The 26973-nt window shown below is 39.6% G+C and overlaps 1 protein-coding gene across 4 annotated transcripts in view; it reads right to left on the reverse strand.

Moving 5' to 3' along the window:
* Positions 1-4589: 4589 nt before the first annotated feature.
* The window catches only part of PRLR (prolactin receptor), a 450951-nt gene continuing 428567 nt past the window's right edge, over positions 4590-26973 (reverse strand). For all 4 annotated transcript variants that reach the window (XM_069220785.1, XM_069220793.1, XM_069220799.1 and 1 more), the window contains 4 exons: positions 17677-17818; positions 13813-13912; positions 12500-12569; positions 4590-11564 (listed from right to left, as the gene is read on the reverse strand). In XM_069220785.1, coding sequence (XP_069076886.1) covers positions 10542-11564; positions 12500-12569; positions 13813-13912; positions 17677-17818 — 1335 coding nt within the window. In that variant the 3' untranslated portion in view covers positions 4590-10541. The remainder of the gene's footprint in view (positions 11565-12499; positions 12570-13812; positions 13913-17676; positions 17819-26973) is intronic.

Below are 26973 nucleotides of genomic sequence, written 5' to 3' on the forward strand. Positions count from 1 at the left end.
CAGCAAATTAAATTGGAAAGACCTTATTTTAAATGTAAAACCCAGATGTTTGGGAATTATATAAATTTACCTTACCACTTTCAAACAACTACCAGGGGAGAGCAATGAGGCCACCCTTAACAGCTTCAAACTCCAGATTAGTTCACACTCTGCTATATAGATCCTTGGTACATTGTGGAAACAACTGTGGTATTAGACAAAAAAAAGTTTTATAAGCTGCATACACTGTCTTTTATTCATAGTAATGTAACACCTGTTTGCAGGATTAGACTTTAATTTGGGCTATGGCAAATAGGCATTTCCTATTTGCAGTTCCTAGTCTAATGTACCACGCATTTCCCAAATGCGACTTGGGCATTTAGGAGATGCAGTTACCATTGACCTGAAGTCGATGGTAACCAGGTGCAATTTCCAAAAAGCACCCCAAAGGGCTTTTTTTTTATTCCAATAGAGCACACACATGCTCTTAGGCAATTTTAAATTAGTAAATTGGTATCTTAGTATATTGCATCTTGCATTTCTTAAATAGCCATTTCTATGGGGTCGCTATTTAAGAAATGCAAAATAGCATTTTTGTACATCTGTCCCTCAGTCATTTATTGTAAGCCACTTAAACAAAGTGATTTTTGAGTCACTAGACAAATTATCTATGGAAAGTCCATATTTTGAAAATTAAAATAAAAATGCCTCATTTTAATGATCTAAAAGTATTGTTTAAAATAAATGTGACCTAAGTACATCATGCATATACTATTACAACCCTATTTAGATTCGAACTTGGAGGCAAGAATGAAAATAGATTTTGTAAAATTAAGTGTTTTATATATTGCTATTTTACAATTTGAATGTATTTAGTTTGAGCTAGATATGATCAGAAAAGTGTCTTTTTGTGCTTAGGACGATGAAACTAATATGCTTAGGTCCAGAATTGATTAAGTTGAGGAAAACAATTCAAATAGCACTTTAAAAAAAAAAGTCGGACAAAACTATGGGGAGCAATGTTGTTCTGCTTGAATGGCAATTCAAAGCAAGGAATACACCACTAAAAAGTGTAAAGAATGGTTCATAATTGTAATGATGTAAACTGGAATAATTGCTACTTTTATGTTGTTCTGTGTATTAACTGTATTTTATATGTGGTATGTCCTGATTTGTGTTTAATTTTTAATATACTCAATAAAGAATATACTAACATACATGCCTAAAATCCTTTCCCCACAGCAATGCAGCATAACCATTTAATACTATACAAGCATGTTTGCCTCCATAGATGCTGACTCTTAGCTTCACTGCGTAATGAAACAACATTTGCTGCTTGACTAATGGTTCTTTATGCATTTGGCACCCTACCCTTGCCATGGAACATGACTTAAATGTATCAGAGGCCAAGGCCAAACTTCCATATATGTATACCGCCTTACTCTGTTTCTGGGGTCATGTTAGTCGGGCAATTGGACTGTGTTATTTGATGGTTTCAAAAGCATTGGCTTGTATTAAAAGAAACAGAGTTAAACATTCAAACACAGGCACTAACAGGGCACAATTATGCACTCTGGCTGGCATCATGCCAATCAGAAAGGATGAATTACGCTTGCACTAAAAGAAAAAAAAAGTCTACAAACATGTTTGAAACGTTTAACAATATGAGGCTAAGTATAATCCTCCCAGAATGCTCTCTGATTAGATGAAAATATCTGCAGTTATTTGCAGAAGCTTGTAAGCAAGAGTGATGATTATTTGCTTTAAAAAAAAATGTTCTGAATTTTTTATAAGTAGTCAATAAAAAAGTTTCACTACTATGAAATTTTAGGTGGTATTTCTTTGAACCGTCATTTAGTGAAATGTGTTGATGCATGTTGGTATTTCCCAAAAATATTCGTAATGGAAAATCAGTGTAACCATTTTCAACACGATTATGGAAAGCATGGAAATAAACAAGCACTGGCAAATACAACCGATGTAACAACTTTTTTTTTGTGAGTCTTTTGGTTTTGTCAATGCATGTCTTATTTTGACATGACTTTTGTAACACTTTATTGTTGTGGAAGTTGCCAGGCCTTCACCACTGTAATAAACACTGTCAGCACCTGCCCTGAGTGAGTCGGGCGGTGGGGGAGGGGCAGGAGCGGGGGCAAGAGGGAGCAGGGCAGGGGAAGCGGGGGTAGGCACTCCATGTTCTTTGCAGGGGACCCCTCCAGCTTTGTTACGCCACTGATTGCCATAATAGTTCCTGGCACTGAACAAAACTACTTTGTGTGCCAATATGCTCCTTGTGGAAGAGCAGAATGTGATCACTCACAGTAAAGCCAGCCGACAGTTAGAGAGAGAAATAGAAGTTTGATCAAAAGAAAATATCTTTGTTAACGCCAGATCTAATTAGGGACCTAATTCTTAAAGAAAGTCACAAAAGTGCACCCATGGTAAATGTCTTTGAATTAGTGGCTTTCATTAATTCACCAGAGCTTTCAGAAGTAGACCCGGAAATCGTACTTCTAGAAAATATGTGTGAACTGTATTTTAGCATGAGCAAATATGCATGGTAGATTTGCTCATGTGAAAATCTACTGAGCGTTTACAAGTTCAATTTCCCTCCAACTGCTTTTTTCCCCATCCCTGGGAGAAATATCTATTTCTGCCATTGTCAGGAGTACATTGCCAATCTTTCTCATTATGGGAAAAGATTAGAGAAGAGCTGGTGAAAATCCTTAAAACATACAAGTTAATATGTTTGCAGACTCAAAGGCCTTCCAGCCCTGGAACTATTGCTTACTGCTTCTTCCAGCCCCAGTATATAGACCTGAAGAAAGATGGCAAAAGAAGGAAATTGCATGTTTCCAAGCCCAACTATAGTAGAATCCCTGGCATAATCAGAGAGGCTATTATCAGAGCTCTTACATAATGATATTTCTGACATGAATTCACCGCACTACATGGCACCAAAAGGACAAGTAGATTTTTTTACAGCACAAGTAGATTTAAGAAGCAACCTGTCCCATGGACAGGTAAATATTTGAATAAATTCCACACCCCTGTTGGGCATCTTGAGTCTCAACTGAATGATCTTAATTTCTATTTTACAGTTCTTAATACCAACGAGTATCCTCTTTCACTCCCAGTTCTAGCTAAAGCAACAGATGAGCCATTCAGAGATAGGATTTGCCTGTAATTACCTAATTGTTGGTTGAAGGGGGGAGTGGGAAAAGGAACACAAAAGCAGACTACTCTAATAAGCTTCCTAGAAAGATATGTTATGATACAAATTTCTTATTTTAAGAGAGGCAGGTAAAGCATGTATATGATTATCATATTATAACTTGCCCATGCAATCTATTGAATGTCTTCAACTTTGAGCAATACTCAATATCTATCGTGAATTAAGTAATTATTGATGGAGTCTTTCTGTCAGAGCAGAGGAAGCATACTGATGAATTAAAAGAGCATTCTTTCACATAAAAACACATCCCCTCTGGCAACGAATTGTTCGAATAATAATAAGACTGGATATTACTTAACAAGTAATTGTTTTTCTTTCCAGCTTCAAGTCTAACAGAACAGCTTATCCAACATGCTTAACAGAACTGCACAACTGGAAGAAGACAAAATAATTTAGCAAAGTTTTAAAGGGGCTGAAAAATTAAGGAGAGTTTCTATAGATTACAAGGGGACTGTTCGCAATGTTGAAAGTTCATTTTGAATGAACAAAGTTCTAAAGTTAGCAAGTAAGGCCAATACCCATAAAGGACTGAGTGTGATATATTTGTCTGAAATGGAGAGTATCAACATGGGGATCCTAGTCAGAGTCGACGACCTAAAGCTCATAGCCCAATCTATTATAATCAGGTACCAGGCATAGTGAATTGGAAGGTTCAAACCTTATGGAGGCTAAAGTTGAACACCAGAACAGCTGGCGGAGAATGCATTTCAAAGTGACTCAAACAAACACTAGTCTGTTTTTTGTATAATGTGGGAAATTAGATCAATATTTGTGAGCACCTTGAAGTTAAGCTTTTAGGGAAGAGTAAGTGCTGTCAGTGTTAAGATGGAATGTAGTTAAAGAAGCCCTTCCAGGCAGCTAAAAAAATAAACTGATAAACAGATGAGGCATTGAAAGCATAATAAAACAATATGTATCTGCAGATAATTTCCAAAAGATATAAAGAGAGTCAAATTGGTATTTTGTTGATTATTAATTGGGCAAAGACTCCTAACACTTGCAGCCAAACATCAGTCAATCAATATCAGATAATGCTTGTGACACAGCGTAACTGCAACAACCCAAGAAACATGCAAATAAGAAGCAGAATGCTGGATACTTAATCCTTACACGTACTGAATTCATTCAAGAGACTCACTAACCCATCTCTTTGGCAAAGATCCATCCAGCTCCTTTTAGTGAGAGTTGAAACAGCAGATTTGTATTCTTGAGAAGGACTACATCATTAGTTTGTTTTCTTCAAAGGAATATTAGCCCTGCAGAACACTATTTTGTTCACAGATCATTCTTGAAAGGCCAGCTAACAACAGAGCATGGCTAGACCTAATAAAATAAATAGCAATCAACCAAACAAAATGACAAATCAAAACCTTAATGAAGCTATAGATGTTTTTACTTGCGAGCATTCATGACCAATAGTTCACTTTAAGATGCACTGGAAGGAATATTTTTTAAAAGGCACAGAGGAACCGTACAGGAAGAACCATTATAGATTTCTATGAGTAACCCCGTATTGTTGTCCTGTCATATATTTTTATTTTTGTTTTACAAAATCTTCATTATGAGTCTGATGAAGTAATTTCTTGGCCAAAAATTAGCATAATGAAGGTATGCTTCCTTCAGAGCAAACATATTGATATATGTGTTTGGTTATCATGGCACAAAGAACCATAACTTAAAGCTATACATTATATACATTTTAACATTGCAACGTACTTTCGGAGCTTGCTTAAAATACTTGTGTTTACCTTTTACTAGGACAACAGATTTATATTTGTACTTAATTCAATGTCTACACATTATAAGCTAGTAGTGCATACTCTGTGGGAGCAAGATGCTAAAATCTTGATGGACAACTAGATGAAAGAGAAAATGCTCATCTTAGCATTTAGCAAATTGAACACCCAGGCCGTATGCAAAGCAAGAAACATCTACTTGACTTACAAATGAAATACCACCATACACATGGGCAACAAGTGGTCAGCAAAACATATTGGCACATATTAACGCATACATTAACACAAATATTTCCTTAGTGTTTTAGGTCACAGTTCAAGCAGGTCTTAGCCACCCTCATAGACTACAACATTAGTAGCTACCAATGATCACATGGTTTACTGTAGGAAATCATATAATGTGGACATTGCAACCATTAAAACTCTGTGTCATATTAGCTGAGGTATGTTTTTCAGCCATAATGCTACCACGTTTTACTAAGTGGATTCCACTCACCAGACATCTTCAGGAGAATCTGGCTGTGACCATACAAATGTAAGAGCATTATAGTCATCCGTAAAACATGTCTGTTAACTGAAGTCTCTACGATGCTACGTGTTACACACACGACTGGTAGGAGTTGCTGAAAATATTTAGTGTCTGTGGAAATATAAGCTTTCTTAAGAAGCATGGCAACATTCCTAGATGCATATGGCATAATATGCATACATATGAGCCGATGGCAGTTGTGAAGCTGCATCGGAAACCTGATATTGGGACTTAGAAAATAGTTGGTTTTAGCTAGTGATAGAAAAATATTAATAAAAAATACATTGTTATACATATGAGTGTGCACATACTAAAGTACTGTGTTGGGCTATGTACAGTAAGGCAGCCTATCAGAAAGTGCTCCTAGTGTTTGTGTAAGGTAGCTATAGAGTGTATTCTTGTGCATCAGGTTTCCGTTTGGAACCTGTATTCACAAGGGCTCATCTTGTCTAAAGAACATTAACAAGCGATACCATTATTGTTTAGCGTTACTATAATTGCATCACCATCTTAATAAAAAAAAAAAAGATGAACGCAGACAAGGTCAATGAAGCTCATCTGTACCAAAATTATATCCGTCTCAAATGGTGTAAAGGAGCCTGAGAAAGCTTCTCCTAACTGTTGAGCCTACAATAAAACCCAAAAGAAAATTATTGTGGATCATACTGATTGACCTAAACTCTTACCTATATATACTGTTGGATGCACAAAATGGTAGCAGTCTTAATTTAAGAGCATAGACAATGTTTTGTAGTCATAGTTTTCTTCTTATGTATTATACTATAGACACCTCACTCAAAATAGTGACTGAGGAACCCTGAGCGTAGCCTTGAAATTCAGGAAAGAATGGGAGAGGACCTGATAAGCAACTTGATCAAATTCATAGAAACTAGTTTAGTAAAAAGCAGCTATTCACGAGAATTATAGTAAACAAACCACAATAATTTATATAAACAAACATATTTCTGTAAATCAGATAGCTAGTTCCACTTCCGTTCTAGTGCTCATAACTGCCTGTAATAGGCTAATTATAGAGACAGAAACTTACAACACATGAATCACAATAAGAAAATAGTGTAATGTAGCCTGAAACTGAGTTAAATTGCCGCTTCTGTCTTGGGGTGGGTTTTGAAGAATGTATTTGTTGCAATACAGAAAAACATCTCAGATCTAACTTGAAACTAGAACTAGGTTTACAGCAGAGCTGCACCAAGACTTTTAATATGAGATTACTCAAATGACAATTATGAGCTGGCAGATTAAAAAAGTAATATAATAAATGGAACAACTCAATCTTAGTGTTTCTGAAGACCAATTTATACCCAAGACAATGATGTACTGATACAATACTGATGAGTAATGATATTATGTAGGTGAATGTTTTAACGGTTGTAGTTTAACGGAGATTTCAGGAAAACACATTCCAACTCCACTACTTCAACTCCACAGTAAGAAAAAAATTCAATCATGAAACAAACATGATTTAATTTTAAAAACATACAGGGACCATACGTACAACGCTATGAGAAAGGTTCCTTAAATTAGGTGTTCAAATTAGTTTACATGTGGCATCTGCAGCCTCAAATTACAGATAGCAACTCACAGAATCAAGTACCACAGATCTTTGCGGACAGGGATGGTGCTTATTACTGAGGACAAGTGGTCATATTTTATATTAGCAAGTTTGAGCTGTAGGCAGAATAATGGGTGAGCATGGGAAAACCCATGGCAATGTTGTGGTTGCTCACAAAGTCTGAGGATCTTCAAATCAATGGCAAAGCCTTTTTCTACAACATATCCCCCACAAACGTGTCTTTTCAGAAACTGTAGGGAAATTTACTTCACCATACGGAAACGTATATTCCACGAGAAGGAAAAAATAAATTAAATGTGCAAATGAACCCTACCTCTGATGAGTTTATGTTCTGAAGACAGTCGTGATGTGTAAGATAAAGACTGACGGACAGACACCAGAATGTTTTTAATTGTGAATTGCCCTGGATTTCAAGAAGTCACATTAACTTGTGGAAGAACGCTTTGTAACTGGATGTCCTCAGTTTCTCCGCACGTAAGCCTGTCAGTTTTGTAACAAAATGAGTACATCTATGCCCATCATAGGTATACACCTTGGTTAGCGTGAATTTATGTGACTAGGTTATAAGTGTGGTGCTACAAACTACTCCTGAGAGTTCTTATGCAATGTTTGTATCATCCCTCTACTGTTCAACTCATTTGGTCTGTAGGGTTAGCAAAAATACAACATTTTTAACTTATTCCAAGGTGTGGCACAGTTTTTCCTTCGTCGTGTACAAATAAATTCTGCGTACTAATAATGATCATAAGTTTATTTCAGTGATTACCACATTGAACTTTGATTTGCAAACAAGTATCTCCTGCTCCTCACTTCACTGGGGACTTCAGGGATTGGCTTAAGTGCACTGCTTGCAAACATGGCGGCCGATGCATATGATCCTCTGTTGGGTTTGAATAGTAGTGAAAAGGGTTTTTGCAAGTCCTCATGTCATATTTTTTTATTGGTTTTATATATTACTGTATAGGAATATAAAATGTTGGCCCTGATGAAAGTGAAAACTAGACAACAGGTGCTCAACCTTGGCTCACCAGTGCTGAACCTAAGCCATGTTTTTTGGATTATCTATTGAGAACCTTCTATATAGGCAACGATTCTACAATATGTCTGGCATGGACCTGGCTCTTCTGGATAACCGCTGTACTTAGTAAGTTATTCAGAATGCTGTTTGAAATAAAGAGAAAGTTAGAGACCATGTAGAACCTAAGAACTCGTAGCAACTGAGGCAATGGGAAACCTCCATAAAGTTGTGACCTTCACAACCTAGATCCATGTGTGTCAAAGCTAAACAATAGTCATTAGTTGAATGTGTTCCCTGCCCTTTTACATGATTTCAGGCATTAGAACCTGCAAGAGGTTGTGGGTTTATGTGCAAAAAATGAGGGGCAAACCACTGAGTGGACATTTTCTGTCTATTTATCATTAAAGGTGAATGCATAAAGAGATGGCATGCAAGATGATCTTCCTTTTTGGTAAAAACATTCTCTTCCTCTTCTAGGGTGTTTCCATTGTGCTGCACATTGCTTGGGGTGTCAAGGGAAGGCTACTGTGCACTTGGCCCTGTACCTGATGCCTGTATCCATAAAATTTGAAATAGGGCACCCACATAGATTCTACTCCTTAGAAAGTCTTTGGCCTTTGGTATAACAGTGAACAAATCACTCTCTCAGGTGTTAAAAAATTGTCTTCTTCTACCTCTTTCTGTTAAAAGGATTCTTATTACTATTATTTTATGAAACATTAGTGGTTCTAGGATTGACACTTTATTTTAAAAGAAGCAACATCTCAGCGAGTAGGACAGTAAGACGTACAAGGCAGAGAAGCCCAGGAATTCAATTTCATTCTGACAGCTACCTCCAAAAGTAAAGTCTAACAATGAGGCAGGTGAAGGAAATTATGATATAGGTTTTTAAAAAAAGAAAAATACAGGTGTAGTGATACTGTAGATCACAGTGTGTTTCAGCAGAGCAAAGAATTAAGAACTTGGGCCACTGGAAACAGCTTATAGAGAAACATTTTCACAATATAATTTAACAAATTCCCAGGCGACGCCTAGAGATTTAATTGTAGTGTGATGGAGCTGCATGTTAAACAGGATCTACCTGATACAGTAGGTACAAAGATTGAGATTTGAAGTCCTTATCTACTAGAATTCTGTACATATACATGTAAGCAGCTGACAGGATCACAGGCTGAGCAAGCAGCAAGACTGAGGCATAAACACAGCAATACGCAAGCATCCCTCGTCCGTAAACATGCTCAGTGGACAAGGAAAATGATGCACACATTTTGCCTCTGAATTACTATGATATTGAAGATTATGAACTCAGCAATGTGCCCCTATCTGGACAGGCTTGGCTTCATAATGCATGTACTTGTTAAAATGGGCAAGCTGTTGGTGGCTGCTTAGTAGAATAGTTACTGCTTGATACAGAAAAAGGGACAGTACAGAGAATCCTGCAGAGACAGGCAATCTTTGCTATATAAAAATGTATTTCAATCTTGCTAAGAAATAAATGGTACAATTATTCAATTCTTGCGGCGAGGCATCGGTGCCACTGCATTAAAGGTACTGGAGCCAGCATACCACTCGACGTCTACAGCACTCGCCATTTAATGTATAAGGAGTCAAACTGCTTTTGATTCATATATCTGAATGAGCAGTAAGCAATCAGCCGAGTTGGGAGTCAGCTGTATCATCTTTAGAAAAGTCCACCCAAACAACCCTTTTCTCTAGGGCTTGTTCTTTTTAGCTAGAAAGCGAGGACTCTCTAAATCGCAGCGCAATACTTCAATTGGTAAACCATCCAGTGACATGGATTCACCCACATACCTTGCCTTAGGAAGTAAAAGCTAATCGACACTGATCGAGCACATTAGAAACGATCTGTGCTAATCACTGTTTACCCTGCTGCACTTTCTATTTGTTTTTGATAACAATTTCTTAGTTGACCAAACAGCAAGTGAACTATGTTGGTTTGCCAGGTGCAGGACTCAAACAGAGCTTTACATGTTGTTTTGCTGCATCTGTCAGTCCAAACAAAATCAGTATGGGAAGAAAACGTTTGCAAATACAGTTGTTTTTTTTACAATGTCTCATAAAATCCTCTGACATATTATGACTTTGTTAACAATTTGTTTTGGCCTTTTCTTTGATATACCAAATTCAAGCCAGGCCCCTTTACCACAATGCACATTTGCCGTCTTCCAAGAATTCGACCAAGTGCATATTCTCCACACTTACATGGCATTTCCGTACCTGTGAGCAAGAAAGGTGCCAGCAAAGATCACAAATACTATAAAACAATATCATTTGTTCTGCCATTAGCTCTTAGAACTACATAACTGATTGAACAAAAAGCATAAAAGAGGTGAATGCTACTAAGCTTTAGGCTTTTTCGAGTCTTTGACCACATCTTATGTACTCTGTGGCATTAACCGAACAAGAACTCATAATGATCAAACTTTCATTTAACTAAACAAGGGAGCCAGGGCACTTGGATCCATGTAACCCAGTGTGCCCACCTGGACCTTGCTCTCATTTTGACTACCTGTGTTGAATTTACCCACATTGTCAGCCTGGTGTGGTTGGAGGATCTGAGAATAATCTTTGAATGGTTCTCGGAGCACAGGAGTGCTCTGAGATCCTGAGTCCTGCATTAGTACTAGGACATTATTATCCTCCACTCGCGCCACCTTGGTATATTCCTTGCTCGGACCCGTAGAAGGATATAGTTCCCTTCTTCCATGGCTTTCCTTCTGTTTTGGTATCAGCGCAAGTGCACTGTTTTGGTTAACTTTCTGAACTTCCACATAATCCATTGTCTTTGGGGACATGAAAGATGCCTTCACGTTGGGCAACAGCCACATTGTGTCCTGGTCAAAATCTCTGGAGTGCATGTAGTCTAGTTCGTTTTGCTTCCCCGTGCTCTCCTCACTAATCGTCTCAATGGTTTTAAAGTATCTTGGCTGTTTTTTGTCCTCATTGGTCATTAAAAGTGAGGACATATTTGCATTCATGGCACCAAGTGCCAACTTACAAACTTCAGTAATGTGGTGGTAAGAAGATGTAGGAGTCTGGTTATTGACTGTTCCTCCTTCAGGCCAAGGATTTGGTTTTCCATCACTTGGGTTAGGCAACTGTTTATCAGACACTGGACACTGATTTTCCCAATTCATGGTACTTTGTTGTGCAGCATTTCCTTTCAATTCACCAACAACATCGGTTTCAAAATCTGCCGAAGAGATTCTGGAGTCTTTGCATCTCTCTGAGATTGCGGTCGGACTGTCGCAGCTCCCTCTTCCTGAATCATTGTCTGTTTCAGCATGGGGTGACTTTGTTGCCTGGTTGGGGTGCCCTTTGTCATGACTCGAGATCAGCTGCTCCTTACTGTCATCTACCTCGAGAAATTCCACCAGAAGATCGGCACAGTCTGATGTTGGTGGAAAACCTTGACAGCCCAGGGCACTTAACAACTCTTCCGATTTTCCTGTCTAATAAGAAGAAACAAAAGAGTAAACGTCACATTGACTTAAAGGCACTGAGATAATAGTGTGATGATGTACAAACTAATTATCAATTAAGTTTTTCTATTGTGCATATATAACAAGGAGGGGGATCAAAGTGCTGCGGATTCAATGAGGCAACCACAACGTATAGGTACTCAATGTCATGCTTGGACCAGAAGCAAGAAGAGAGTTACTACATTTTAACTATTGCATTCTTCTTGCTTTCTTGATTGTAGACTTCAAGTCTACTACTCATCAGCTCACAGTCACCTCACAATGTGTCCTCACTATGGATTTTTCGGCCAATATCAAACTTCCTATTTTACAACACACATCATGTACCATTTAATCACTAAATCTCTCTCAATCTGATCCCTTTGTAAATATACTAGAAACATCCTGGTTATAGGAACAGATTTACTCCTGTCGAGAACAAGAGCAAATCCCTTGCCAGAGTAAAATAGTTGGGATCAACCCCGCAATTGTTGTGGGGCAGGATAGACAAAGTAATTTGTTTGTGGGGAAATATATTTTCCCTGTGGAGAACAAAATACAAAAATAAAATGGCATTTCAGCAGGGTTAACTTTACACCAAGTAAAATTAAGCTAGTGGAAATGCTCACGTGCAGGTGTAGCGAGAAAACCACAAGCATTTTCCTGAAGTAGGCATCAAAACCTCACACTGCCACATTTTTTGAGAAATACTACAAATCAGTACGCAAGCAAGGATGTCACTGCTATTAGAACTTTCACTTATTTTATTTTTTATTTTTTTTAAACAACAGGTTTTCCTTTGACGCCCTAACACGAATGGATCTTGAGCGTTTAGTTTATGCCTTCCCACACCCCAAACATGCTGCAAAAAAGGCCCATTTAGTATGCTAATACATCAGTATTCCCATTCAGCTTCCAGTACTTACCTTAAGTAACTGCTTATCAAAGCCCATTATTTTGGGCCCTGGGACAGGCGGCAGGATGCAAGTCAGCATGCTAAAAAGATATATAAAACACAGTGATAAGAACACTTGGAAAGATAGTCAAGCATATTTCAAACTTTTCATAAAAACAGCCACAAAATGAAATCTTACCTTATTTGTGTTAAGTTTTTAAAAGTCAATAGAAAAGGATTGCCTAACTTTGTTGTTTGCTTTGCCCAACTTTACTCTCTAGAAAGTATTAATAAAGTTCTGGGACAGGAAACCTGAGGGTGTACTAGAGAACAAGGGTTGCCAACACCCTCTGTTGCCATTTTTATTGACTGCATAATACTTTGCTATGGACTGCATTGCCAGAGCAGAGAGGACATAGACACAGTAATCGGACTCATTTTGTAGTTGCGAAACGAGAAGAGTTGCCCATTCTTCTGCCCTCAGCTTTACTTTTGCCTGGCCCAAATATTTTGCTTGATGGAGGAGGCGGAAAGACCCCTTCTGTTGAGCTGACCTTTGTTTTTATTCGGCGCCGACAGTGGAAGGTTTTGGGACTCATCTGCCAGGTGTATGTGCTAATGTAAATGAACAATGCGGAGGCGAGGGTGGGAGGTGTCAGCACCTGGTGGTGAATTTCATACCGTCTGCCCCCACCAGAGTCTGTAATGGGCAGGACAGAGCTCTGGGGGAAATCGTTTTTAATCTCGATTATGACATGCAATTACCTTTCCATGTTCAGGCTGGTTGCAAGCAAAGAGAAAGGATCGTCATATGTTTGTAACTGGGTGTAGACAGATGCCCATCATAAGGGTTTTACATCTGCATTCCACGTGAAGTTGGGAAGTTGTATTTTTGCAGAATATTATATGGTCTGATGTCAAAACTTTGAAGGCTGAAGAGGAAATGTGAGCATTGCGGCTAAGGAACTATTTACACATAGGACGATGCTAGCTAGCTGTTCTGCTAGGAAAGTGTGCATATACAAGCTGAATGTATCTAATTTGGAGTTCAGAATGGCTTCTGGGATAGGCTGCGTCCTCCAGTAATTTCTGAAGGGCCCTCAGAAGTTTCAAGTCGTCATGGACAGCTCTCAACAGTTTCAAATAGCAATGGGCAGCTTGCAACAATTTGATGATTTAACTTTCTTAGAGAATGAGGGGAATGCTGACTTGTGAGCTAATTATTGGTAGTATTTCAAAATGATTGAAAAAGCACTACAATCACAATTCCTACCTACTGACTCAACCACTAAACAACTAACAGTAATAAGCATTACTACAATTTCACACGAATTGTGGACTTACCTCCAGCGTTTAAGAGCCATTGTCCAAATAATTGTCAAACAAATGACAAATGATAACACCGCAATGGATATCCATAATGTCATGTCTTTTCTTGGAAAGTCTACAAGAGAGAGAACATACTGATTATCTGCACCATTAGAGTGATGCTCAAATGTTTTATTTACGTGAGTTTCAAACATTTTGAGAAAGTTCACCAAACAGTGGCATTAATGACAGCTAATCACAAACAGGACATGACAGAATAGTGAACAAAACGGGTTGTCCTAGTGATCACTGTTAGACTGAGAAAGCACAGGAAAAATACTTGTAGTGCCATGTGTGTGGACCTGAGTTTACTGCCTGCCTACAAAAAAGCCAGAAATGCAATACAAAGTGAAAGACCATTCCCAACTTCCTTCGGGAAAGAGGCTAAAGTCAGTCACATGTGGCAAAATGTTGGCCAAACAGTCAAGCCCTAAAAGCACAGGAAGCCTTTCACCCTGACATGCATGTTCTTAGCCCTTACCAGGCAAAGGTGCTGAAATTTTTTTTTAATACTCTGGATAACAATTTACCTCCATAATAAACGATCACCAAAAGGGGCCTAAACATTAGTAAAGAACAAGAAGAAACCTCTGCTGATTGCAAATCAGACAATATTGCTGCAGCTGCGAGCACCTCTGTGGCCTTTAAGCTCCCATCTAGCAGCTAGTTGAGGCTTCACCAGGCACTTCAGGTCCTAAGGTGAATCCAACCCTAACCTCACAAGGCTTCTCAATCGTACCTTTAGGAAGAGGGATCAGACTGATTACTCCCTCCTAGAAAGCGTTTCTTGGTGTAAGCAGTAAATATCAAAAATAACTTTACAATACGCATTTACTTTTCTATGGATTCTACATGCTTTCACCCCAAATGCAGAGCTTACAATTTGTGGAATGATACAAAACAAAAGCCTCATTAAAAAACTCTTGTCACCAGCATCATGTCACTGTAGATGAGAGAGGTGCGGGGTCGACTTGTCCCTCTGTGGTTGTTAATTTCACATGGATCCACTTAGCACTTAGGGCACGCATTTAGAAAAATCACAAAACACAATACAACGGACAGAGTTGAACATTTTATTGCGAAAATGTTACCTTTGTAAATGGGTTTGTTCATAAAGACTTTGTAACAGTACAGTGACATTTCTTTGTTAAATAATTTACGTGCTTAGGGAATTTTGTGACCATTTTTGTGCGGTTCCATCAGGAAATGTGATGAACACCCATAAATTTGCTTTGAGTTTTTTCTTCAAACATTTGTAAGTAGATCTCATACATAAAACCACTTATAAACAAAATTATGTTTACATATGTTACTTAAATAACAGCATTTGCAAGGGCAATATTCCTCTTCTAAGTTGTAGAATTCGGAAATTTGCAAGGGCAAAATCCAATTTCTGATTCACGAAATGTAGGAATGGTGGGATCTTATCCTCACACATATTTCTTTAGTATTTTGGAAATTCAGTGTGAGCACATTTAGTGGCTGGTCTTACACGTGAGACTACCTACGTGGGTTTAGCAGCATTACCTCCTAAACAGAGACTGAGGGCCTGATTCAAATCTTGACGGTGTTACCGCAAAGAGGCGTCGACGGTTGACACGAAAAGACCATCAAGCCAACTGTGTTTTGCCTGCCGTATTCAGAAGTTACAGTTCTGCAAGCGGATTGAATGCCGACGGATTTCTGACGGAGGGACACAGCAGCGGATCTCAGTGTACTTCGTACAATGACAATTGGGCTATGGAATAGAGGTAAATGATGCACACACACTGTACCTTAGCCATATGTGTACTCCTGCACTACACAACATGCCACATTCACACCATCATCCATTACAATTCCAACACAACACAACCCACACATGCCGAAAACACACATTGACATACAACCATACCACAAAAAACACATACCATTGACACTGCACCCAGACATGACACAACCACAACAAACAACACAACTACACACTCAGCTACACAAACACACTCACACATAAGCACAACTACGCACATCACAACAACAACAGCCACATAATAACAACACTCACCTGAATGTGTCACACGGCAACACAACATACACAACACCCATACAAACACAAAAGGATGATGGAGTGCTGAAACCTTTCAAACACTCACCCACAGTCACAAATCTGGGTTTAATCCACCATTAGTTTGCTCACCATGGCACCCCAGTTTGGAACCAGCCACATGCAAATCAGTCTTGACCTTGTTTCCCATGGGAACAGTCCAGCCCGAAATGCCAGGCCAGGTCCTCCCTGGACCTGAAACAAGCATCCTGGGACTGGTTTCAGGGTATCACCCTTCATCAGCCAGGATAGCTTGAATCCAGTGGCACAGTGAGCGCGGGATCCACGTCTGGCAAATGCTCATAAATCTACTATGGTCAAAGGTAGCAGAAACTGTGTTCTCATGGTTGAAATAAGAAGGGGATAACCCCAATATTTATGGGAGTAGTGCAACTATTTCCATATGGAGAAACATAGAAAGAAGTCTACAAGTGCAAAAATAATTTGCTTCACATGCATTTATGGACAACTGTTCCATTTCCACATGTGTAAATAGTCTCACATGAGAAATTCTGTGAAACTGAAACTTTTGGAGTGTTCCAGGAGTTCTCCAGGACTGCTTTCAAAATGCTTAAAACAAGTAATTCGCTGAAAAACATAACTGTAACAAATTGAATCAAATTTAGGACTTTTTTTGCTCTTTTGTGAACATGGTCCTCAATTAATTCCTAAAAAGTTGTAGATTTGCTTCAACCCTATGATAGTACTTCAATTGCAACTTTATGCCCAGATGTTTTGTGAAGGAGGCCCATGTATGTTCAGTACTGCTATGCATACATTAACGTATAGCTTCGATTTTACTTGAAAATACACATTTTTGTCAGATTAGGTCTTCATTACAGTTACTTACAAAGCAAGCAGGAACCTTTCTGTTTTGGCCACTGGTGTGCTTGGAAAAGCCCAGCGAAGAAATGGAGGAGGTGTTTATTTTTTATTTTTTGGGGGGGGGGGGTTACTTAAATGGAAACAGTCATGTATATTTCTTTTCAGTGGCAATGGTTGGCTGACCTTAAACAAAGATAACTGACTTTTTTTATTATCAACTATAGAAATAACTAATACCTTTAAATAAGATACAGCCTTCCAAAATGTTTATTCTGTATGAGTGCTGTACCATAATAAAAAACATTGACACTGAAAGTTGTATAACGATATGTTGTGTGTACACACAATTTACATGGATAAACCTAATAAAACAATGCAAGACATATTTAATCTCCAATAACTGTGTTAACTGGCAAGACATTCTACATGCCCAGTAACATGCAAGGACGGATAAAGAGTTCCCTAATTAGACTAATCCATTCTGAATTGTCGAATTTAAAGGGCAAATATATTTCAGGGTCGGGTCGTCCAGTCTTGCTTGTGTAATGCCTGATATTAGTCAGAGACTGAGTGGTACAGAAGGATGCTGCTGTTCCTTCTCCATCTCTGAATCTTAAGAGATCATCCATGGCTTCTTCTAGGTTTGTGTAGCCAGGTCTGGACACATACCTGAAAGAACGTCATCAATTATATTACTCACTTTCAGAATTGCTAGTGTCTTGGTACAGACTGAATTCTGGGGATTGATTAACTATTGTTAGGTGATTTACAATAATCGTTTTCTAAAGATGAGATGACTACTGCTGCTTTGAGTATTCCAGATCATCATCTTTTTTCAGGATTGGTCAAATAATTGTTGAATTCACCCCAGTAGCAAGTTTGTAGCCAGTGTGTGACTGCTGATGTAAAGCTACTAACAATTGAGCACTTACTGTCTGGAATCTGGATGTAGCTTTCGGGACTCCACATGCTCCAAAAGCCATGGTCAGATTTACAGCGCACCTGTACAATGTAGTTCTCACTGGGATTTAAACTAAACACCCTGAGCTGTCGTTGTTTACCAGCATCAAGTGTCTGAATGAAAAAGAAAGAAATTCATTTTAAACACAGTGTTAGAAATTACAGTTTGTTAATGCTTTAACATTCATGTATATTTAAATTCTGTGGCTTAACTCAGTGAGTAGAAAATAGCAAATCAAGATTAAATTCATAATGTAACATATTGATTTATAAATCAGCCACTAGAGTGATCCCTAGCCAAACAGAACGATGAGTCAAACAGGTGTGACTACAATCCAGACCGTCCAGGCCATAAGTGCAATCAAATAATCAATGAGTAATAAATAATACAATATTGAAACAAAACGAAAAATGTCTGCAATGATTTTACAGTTTTCTTCTGCAGTTTGGGCGAAGGAATGGTAAATTACAATGAGCACAACAAATTATTTTATGAAAAGGAAATGGGCATGGTGTTATAAAAGGCAATTGGTACAAAACAAAAAAAGCAATACAGCAAAGATGCAAAGATGCAAGGAAAGAGGAATGAGGGAGTCTCCATTATGTTACTAGAATTTAACTGAAGATGTTGAATAATAACAAAATAGCTGCATCACAATTCTTTTTTAAACAATGTGATATAGTAGATGCTTGTACATGTTTTGGTGTTAAACAGCATTTGCTTGCAAGACTATCATCAAGGCTGGCACTAGTAAAACATTGATTCATTTATTTCATTTGTACAGGGACAGAGATCTTTCCCCAATTACTCAGAAGCTACTGTCCTGTTCTAGCATGATATGTCAATTATTTTCAATCCTAAGAATACAGCCAAGCTCCCTACTGACCCGTTAGTGCCCCTCAGATGGCTTTGGAGATGCGTAAATTTGACTTCACCCCTATGCGTCACAATACGCAATATATATGTGCACTTAGCACTACATATTCTGTGTGATCTAACGTTATCAATGTAAAGTGTTGAACTTGAGCCATATAATGAAGTGCATTCACTATAGAACTAAAGATTCGAATATACTGTGTGCCTTAACCTTATTAAATGACATGCATTGTTTGGAGATGGCAAAAAACATCCTCACGTTACTGAAATGTATTAATATTAGAAACAAGAAGAATTTATGTAAACGTGTGCACTAATGTTTTCTGTTTTAATTAAAATTGTAAATCTAAGTTGCATCTATACTTGTGTATTCAAAATTGCATTGCTTTTACTAAAGATGTAATATGAAATTAATTTGAAATTATGTACTGACATTTGCATTTATTTGAAGTTAAATGGGCACAATGACACACATTTTAAGTATGTACAACTGTACTGTACATTTAAGTTGCCCTGACGAGGCTTAAATTTCTTTTGACATGAAACTCTGTTTCCATTTCTGCTTGCATGTCTTTTTTTTTTTTACAGGAATGATCACATGAAATGTTAGTTTAGGAATAGATGTTACACTGTATTAGCAATAGTAAGCCTGAGAAAAGGGCCTTGATGGAGGAACATGGAGAAACAGAGTGTGAGCTGACAGTTTGTATTTAGAGATGGACAACATAGTTCTCAGGACTGTTCTGGGAGAAGCCATAGATGATGCAGCTTACAACATGAGAGTGGATAAGGACAATGGGGTCCTGGATGGTGTGAACAAGGGGTGTTACTTAGAAGGAATTGTGTGATATTAACTAGTGCTCACACAGGTTGTCGGACAGGTGATCTCCTTTGGACTTTAAGAGGTACAGACCTCTATGCTTTCCCATTCATTCTGTCCCCTTTTGCTAAGTGTGACTTAGGCTAACACTCAATTTTTCCTCACTTTAAGAAGACTGTTGTCTTAGCTTCTGAACAACTGACACCTTCCCTATATGCATGAGCATGTTTTTTTTTCCTTTTTCCTAGCTTTCCCTTTTGTGATTTCCCCTCAACTTAGAATTTGATTGATTTAGGTCCTGAGCTAAATTACTTTAGACATTTCTTATGTTTAGGAGACAGAATTGAAGATTGTTCTCTGAACACCAAATCTTATTGTTAATTTTCTGTATTGTTGTAACTGAACTTCTTGTATGCCTTATGCTGATGCGCCTAAACTTTTCGGGAGGTTTAGTTATCTTGCTATGATTTTGTATCTTTCCAGCATGTTTTTGACATTGGTTTACATTAACCTGACTGACCGTTAACCTTACCGCTGAGGGCCCAGGATTGAAGACCGCCGTATTACAAGACTGGCCGAACCCAAACTGCCACAGCGCCGCTAATACAGACAGGGCAGTCGGACCGCCAGGTCGGAGGTGCTCACCTCTGGCCCGGCTGCAGCCGTAACACCCCCTGCGGTATTACAACTCGGCAATCCACCAGGCTTTCCGAGGTGGTCACCCTGCCACGAAAACCCTGGCAGTAATGCACACGGCGACAGGAATACCCATTCCTGTCACCGGCATACAACCCCCCACACCTCCATACACCTGAAAACACCCTGCCACCCATCCACCCACATGCAGACACCACCCACCCATCCACACACATGCAGACACCCCCCACCCCTCCACACACATGCAGAAACAAACCCACCACCCATCGACACATATGCAGACATACACCCGCACCCATCCACACACACACAGACACCCCCCAACCATACCCAGACACTCCCCTCCCATCCACAGACATGCAGACATGCCCCCCACTCATCCACACACAGACACCCCCCAACCGCACGCATACATCCAGACACTGCCAACTGCTTGCTCACATACACGCACTCAGACATCCCCATTTGCACACAAACACGCACTCAGACATCCCTATTCGCATACATACACGCACTCAGACACCCCCATTTGCATACATACACGCACTTAGACACCCCCATTTGCACACATACACACACTCAGATATCCTCACCCCTCTGCATACAAACACACACACACACACGCACTCATGCATATCCATACCGTTACACATACACACACACATGCACACACACACCCCCTTTCGGACGGTCCATCTAAAGGTCTCGGTGAGGTGGTCGTCTGGGAGGGGATGGGCCTCGGCGTTCTCCACCGCCTGCACCACTGTTCAGGAACCCGCTGCGCTGTATTAGGTATCGTAATATGGTGTGTGGAGTCATATTAGTGTGGTGGTGCTGGCAGTGGAAAAGACTCTCTTCTGCCTTCGGCCAGGCAGACGGTGTCGGATTTCCTCCCGTAAACAGGCAGAAATCCGACTTAACTCGTAATATGGCGGTCTTCAGATTGCCAATGACGACGGTCTTCTGGTGCCCACGACTTTGGCAGTCTTGTGAAAAGACCACCAAAGTCGTAATGAGGGCCTATGTATTCATTCATATTGGGAGTACGTACACTGGACCTATAATTCTCCCGATCCCTCCTTTTTGTCGAGACTATGTATTCATTCAACATTATCAAGGACTATATGGCAAGCTGCCTTTGATTTTAGGGAATCTGATAGAAATGTTATTCAGTGGGGGACCGCTGACCCATTTGGACACGCAGGCGTGTGAGGGCTGGAGACAGACGATTATGGAGGTGGAAATTTAGGAGACTATCTCAGAGCTGGCATGGGACAAGATGCCGGGAACAGACAGCTGCTAGTAGAGGTCTACCACACCTATCAGGACCAACTGGCACAGCATCTAGCTTCAATGTATATGGTGGCTCTAGAGAGGGGCATGCTGCCGGACACAAGGAAAGCCTTAACCATATTGACCCTGAAACCTCAAAGATGCAATCGCATACAGGCATCTGTACATACTAGATCTAGACTACAAGGTCCTTAGCAAAATACTAGCTAACTGCCTGAAGACACAGTTGTCAACATAGATCCACCGAGACCAGTGTGGCTTCATACATCAGCGCAATATCTCCTTTAATATTAGACAGTTGTTTAGAGTGATGGACGAAATTCCTGAACAATAGCCAAGTATGGCTATGGTCCTTTCTGTAGATATGAAAAAGGCTTTGACACTATACACTGTGAGTACCTCAGAGCTGTGATGGCATTTATGAACCTAGGACCGGGACGGGATAAGTAAGTTTCTCTCTTTTACCCCGGGGCCACTGATAGAGCTTGAATTTGACAACGTATATCTGAGGCATTTAGGGTGCACCACGGAGCTGCAGTGGCTGGCTTGGTAGCTTGCGGGGCTTCAGGTGGAGGAGATGAGAGAAGCCAGAAAGCCATTCCACAACAGGACACTAATTGCGCTAATGCTGGGAGCGAAGGTTGACAGTGGTGAGAAGATCTGCTCTCTTTGTGGTAGTGCTTCACAGCTGGAAAGCTGTGGTCAATAAAACAAAGCAACACACCCTTTATGCGGCAGCCCTGCCAGTGGTGGGGCGACCTACTGCAGGGTGAGGGGTTACTTCACTGAGATGAGACTGCGGAACTGAAACAGTGTGGGAATAGAAACAATTGGAGACTTCTATGACGAGGAAGCTCTCCAAAACATGGAGGCATTGATGGTGGAGAAGGGCCTGCTAGGGACACAATGTCTCACATATGCAGCATTAAGGAGTGCACTGTTCCAACTGTGGGGTCCAAACACTATGAGGTTGTGCACACATGACCTATTACAGACCCTCCTCACCTTTGGTGGGGGAGGCACATGTATCCTCTGGATTTACATTATGTTTCTACCAATGATCACTACTGACCTCATGTGCTTGCATACCAGATGGGAGGGGTCATTGGGCAGAGAGTTGAGGGGTAAAGAACAAACCTTAGAGCACGTTTGCAGGATATCTAGGAATACTATATTCAAATACACCCAATTTAATTATCTTCACACCCCACAGGTTTAATGTTATGATGCAAATGACACCAAGCAATGACCCTGCTGTTTTCTGTGTGAAAATGATTTTATACACATGGTGTGGGGCTGTCCTGTAGTGGGTTAATTTTGGGTTAAGATGATTCAGGACATGGAATGCACGCTAACTAGGAGAGACCTGCTGATCATGGAAATATGCTTGCTGAGGAACAAAAAGAAAGTGAGAAATAGATTCTTAGATCTAGCACTTACTGCCCGCAGGAACATAGCAGTGCACTGCCAGTCGACTGAAGAGCCACTGCATTGCATGTGATGAAGAATGGTAGACAGCTGGGCATTCGCGAAAGGAGGTGCCCTAAGAGTGGAGTAGTTGAGAGGGGTGGGATGAAAACCAATAGTAGAGCTATGACTAGAAGCACTACCGGCCTTCGTAGAGGTGGATGGGGAAGAGAGTAACTGATTGCCTACGTAGGGCTGCTCTGATAGGACTGGATGACTCCACTGCCCAGAGAGCCATGGCCATTGTGAGATGGGCTGCTGCTGCACTACCAACTGAATATAAGTAGTATAAAAATGGCCGTTACACATAGGGAGTGTTTCCTAATGTGAATCCACAGATCTGACTTTACTGAACTGAATGAGTGTACATGTGTTATTTGGAAAGTTCTTAGTTAGTAGTTTGTTTCTGTTTAGTATCTGAGACTTGAAGGCTATATGCAATGTACGGAGGGACAGGGAGCCAAGCTAGCCCTTCCCAGCATGACTGGAGAGCAGCCGGGATGGGTGCAATGTACTTTGTACTTTGGCAGTGTTGTCTAAGCACTAGAATTGTTCCCCTGCTTCAAGATTCCTAATAAAAACAGACAACAGATTAAAAAAAGAATAATGCCAACTATCTCTCCCGGTCTTGCATCCTAATTACATGTAATGTTTAATGATTAAATCACAAAAGTTCAGAACCTGTATGGGACATATTTGCCCATATGCATATTCTTAAATTACTCTATAGAAATCTACACTGTTAAACATTTCCGAGTTAGAAACTTGCGTGGTTTTCATGTGATATATATTGTTCATAGCATCCCATCATTCAGTTCATCTTGTCTGTTTGAGATATAACCAAAAAATAAAAGCAATTATCAAGAAATGCAAAATTATCCAGATGAGATGTGTTTTTTAATGTGATTCTTTATTGTTGTATTAATTGCCTCCTGTCAGCGACATCAGCTGCCCACTTTTTGAGACTTATTTTTAAGATGGAGAGCATTTTTCTCTCCATGATCCCCTTCCCTGACTCAAACCCTATTCCTGAGATGTTGCTCCCCCCAACCCCGAGTCATATCACTTCTAATTACTCTCACTGGCTATATCGCTTCAAATAGCCACCCATAATACTATCCTCACCAGGTCCATATTACTCATGTATGGCTGACCAAAATGTTACTACGCCTAAAGTGGACTCCCTCAATGCTAAAGGACTTAACCATCCTGTCAAATCGAGGACATTTTTCGATTAATACCACTCCCTTAAAAGAAGTCTTACTTTTCCTACAAAAAACTACTTTTTTTAAAAAGAGGCCCTCTCCCTATGCACGTGGTGAATATCAGACATTGGCTGTTCTGCTGCAATTATCAAGAAAAATGTAGTGACTACAAGGAATTCTAAAAATTCTGGTCTGTCCATTTTTTCAGCAGAACCAGACGATAATGGCAGATGGTCAAAACCCCGCTTACTGAATAACAACTGTGAATTTTATGCGGTGAACATATATGCCCACAATCAACGGCCCCGAATTGTAGAACAATTTAGCTGCTAAAATTGCTCTCTTTCCTTCCAATGCCTGGATTATGCTTGGCGGCAATTTCAGCCCCCAATGGACTCCCTACTAAACAGACAATCTGCCTTTAAATACAGAACCCCTTACTCAAATAGAGCAACTCCTCTTCCAGAAGAGACTACATTTTAGTAGACCAATCTCTTCTCCAACACACCTGTTCATCCTCCATAGAAACCATCACAATTTTGGATCATGCAGCTATTTCCATTAGCCTCCAAATCCTACCTACTCCCCCGAAAGACTCAAGTACGGTTGAGGAACTTCATAAAGAATTGTTCCAATTCATCCATATAAATGAAGACTCTGTCCAATAATACTTTGGGACTCTAGAGGACATGTCATAAGCCGAATGGCCCAGAAAAATAAAACAATAAAATCAAACTTAGGCCAACTAACAGCTAAAACTAAATCCATGGAAACAGCCTTCAGGAGATTCAATGTTCCTGCTATTATGAACACCCTCAAATGCCTTAAATACAAATTCAACTCCATAATCAGTAAGTGTGCACATTTATGGATCTATGCACAAAAGGGTAAGAAATTATTGTTTTTTTAAATGAAGCCAGATAATCCCTAGCAGCTTACCTGAAATTCAAATGCAACTCTACTCTTTTCCAATCGATTAAGGATGAGTAGGTTAAGGCACAAATATCGACTGAAGCAATAATTAAGACATTTCAATGTTTTTACTTGAACCTATATACTCCCTCTGTCAACACCCCTCGAGACGCCTTTCCAGAATTTTTACGTACCTTACCAATTAAACAATTGTCTAATAGTGACTAAAAATCTATTTCTGAACAGATTACTACAGAAGAGATTGCCATTGCCATTATGAATATTTAATCTGGTTAAGCACCGTGCCCGGATGGTATACCCATTGAGTTTTATAGAAACTTTTCCCATACCATTATAGATACACTAAATTCAGTCTTATCTTATCTCTCGACCTCTGAAGCCACCATCAGGGTCATACCCAAATATAGTAAAGATCACTCTGATCCAAAAAAAATCAGACTCATATCCCTCATAAATATGGAAGTGTAGATATACGCTAACATCTTGAAGCTGTTTTTCTAAGACACAACCTAGGAGAGCAATTCCTTATGAAGACCATGGCCCTTAACTTGAATCCCTCGGCTAGAATTAGGATTAATGGTACTTTATCCCAGCACTTCCACTTACAAGGAACTCATCAAGGCTGCCCTCTATCGCCATTATTATTCCTCTCCGCTATTGACCCTCTCTTGGTCATGATAAATAATTCAAATGATATCCCTGGCATCACATTCAAAGATATCTCATATATAAAACAGCAGCATATGCAGATGATATTCTGATATTTACAACTTCCCCCAGCTCATGCCATTAAAGAGATTTTAAACATTTCAAACATTATTGAATGATTCTCCTACTTCTCTGGCTACTCCTCGAAAAGAGAAAAAACTTAAATTCTTCCTCTAAATGCAACTCTTCCATTGATGGCTCCTCCAAACTAAAATGGAAATCCTCGATTAAATACCTTGGAATATGGTTCTGTAACGACATATCTCCTATTACCATCAACAAAAATAAAACTTTAATAAACTGAAAGACCTGTTAACGGCATGGTCACCCAAACATAGGTCATGGTGGGGCAGACCTGAAACTATCAAAATGATGGTGTCCCCTATGGTCAACTTTTTATCAAGCATACTCCTCATGCACATTTCCTATGACTTTTTCCTCAAAACTGATTAACTTGTTTCATGCTTACTTTGGGAGGATAAAAAACCCAGAATTAGCCTAAAGAAATTGAGAACACCAACTAAGTCAGGAGGCTGTAGCTTCTCGAACTGGCACACTTACCAAACTGTGTATCTAGCGGCCCATGGTGCACACAAGTTCGAAATAAACCCACAAAAATGCGCATCTGGATGGAGATCAAATCCTCGCCTTGCCACGCCTGCTCACTATTATCGACCCCAAAAATGTCACACCATCCTTACAATCAGTCCATGAAAATATTTAAAGACACTAGTTCGGCCTCGCTGACAATTAGATTCAATCCTGTCAACCATATTCATAAATCCCTTTCCACATCCTTATGGCATAATAAAAACTACAAACCCCTAACTCAGCAACCTTCACTTCGACATGAGCCTCTAAAGGAATCCTAACTGTATCAAACCTTTAAGTAGAATCCAAACCACTCTCATTTACTCAATTGAAAAATAAGCACAATTTTTCTAAGACTGACTTTTATGAATCCCTTCAAATCAAGGCTAAAATCTTCAAATTAGGGCCTTTACGTAATTCATCACAAATTTAGAAACTGCAAGTGATTCTAATGGGGGGTCACACGGCCTCCAAGTTCCACAAGCTACTTTTTCTGCTATGGCTCCGTGCTGCCCCCCATTATCTCACAAATGGTCTTCCTTTTTCTCCTCTAAAGACCTATCATTCCCCAATGAAGAGACATGGTCAAAAATAGGCTTTAACTTGATCCAGAACAAACAAATTCCTTCATTAACACAAAATAGATTTTTCGCTGCTCACTCTCTATGTTGGTCCCCCACTAAACTGTTCAAATTAAAACTCAAAGATTCTGAAGCCC

This window comes from Pleurodeles waltl, chromosome 1_1 (assembly GCF_031143425.1).
Source record: "Pleurodeles waltl isolate 20211129_DDA chromosome 1_1, aPleWal1.hap1.20221129, whole genome shotgun sequence".
Lineage (NCBI taxonomy): Eukaryota > Metazoa > Chordata > Amphibia > Caudata > Salamandridae > Pleurodeles > Pleurodeles waltl.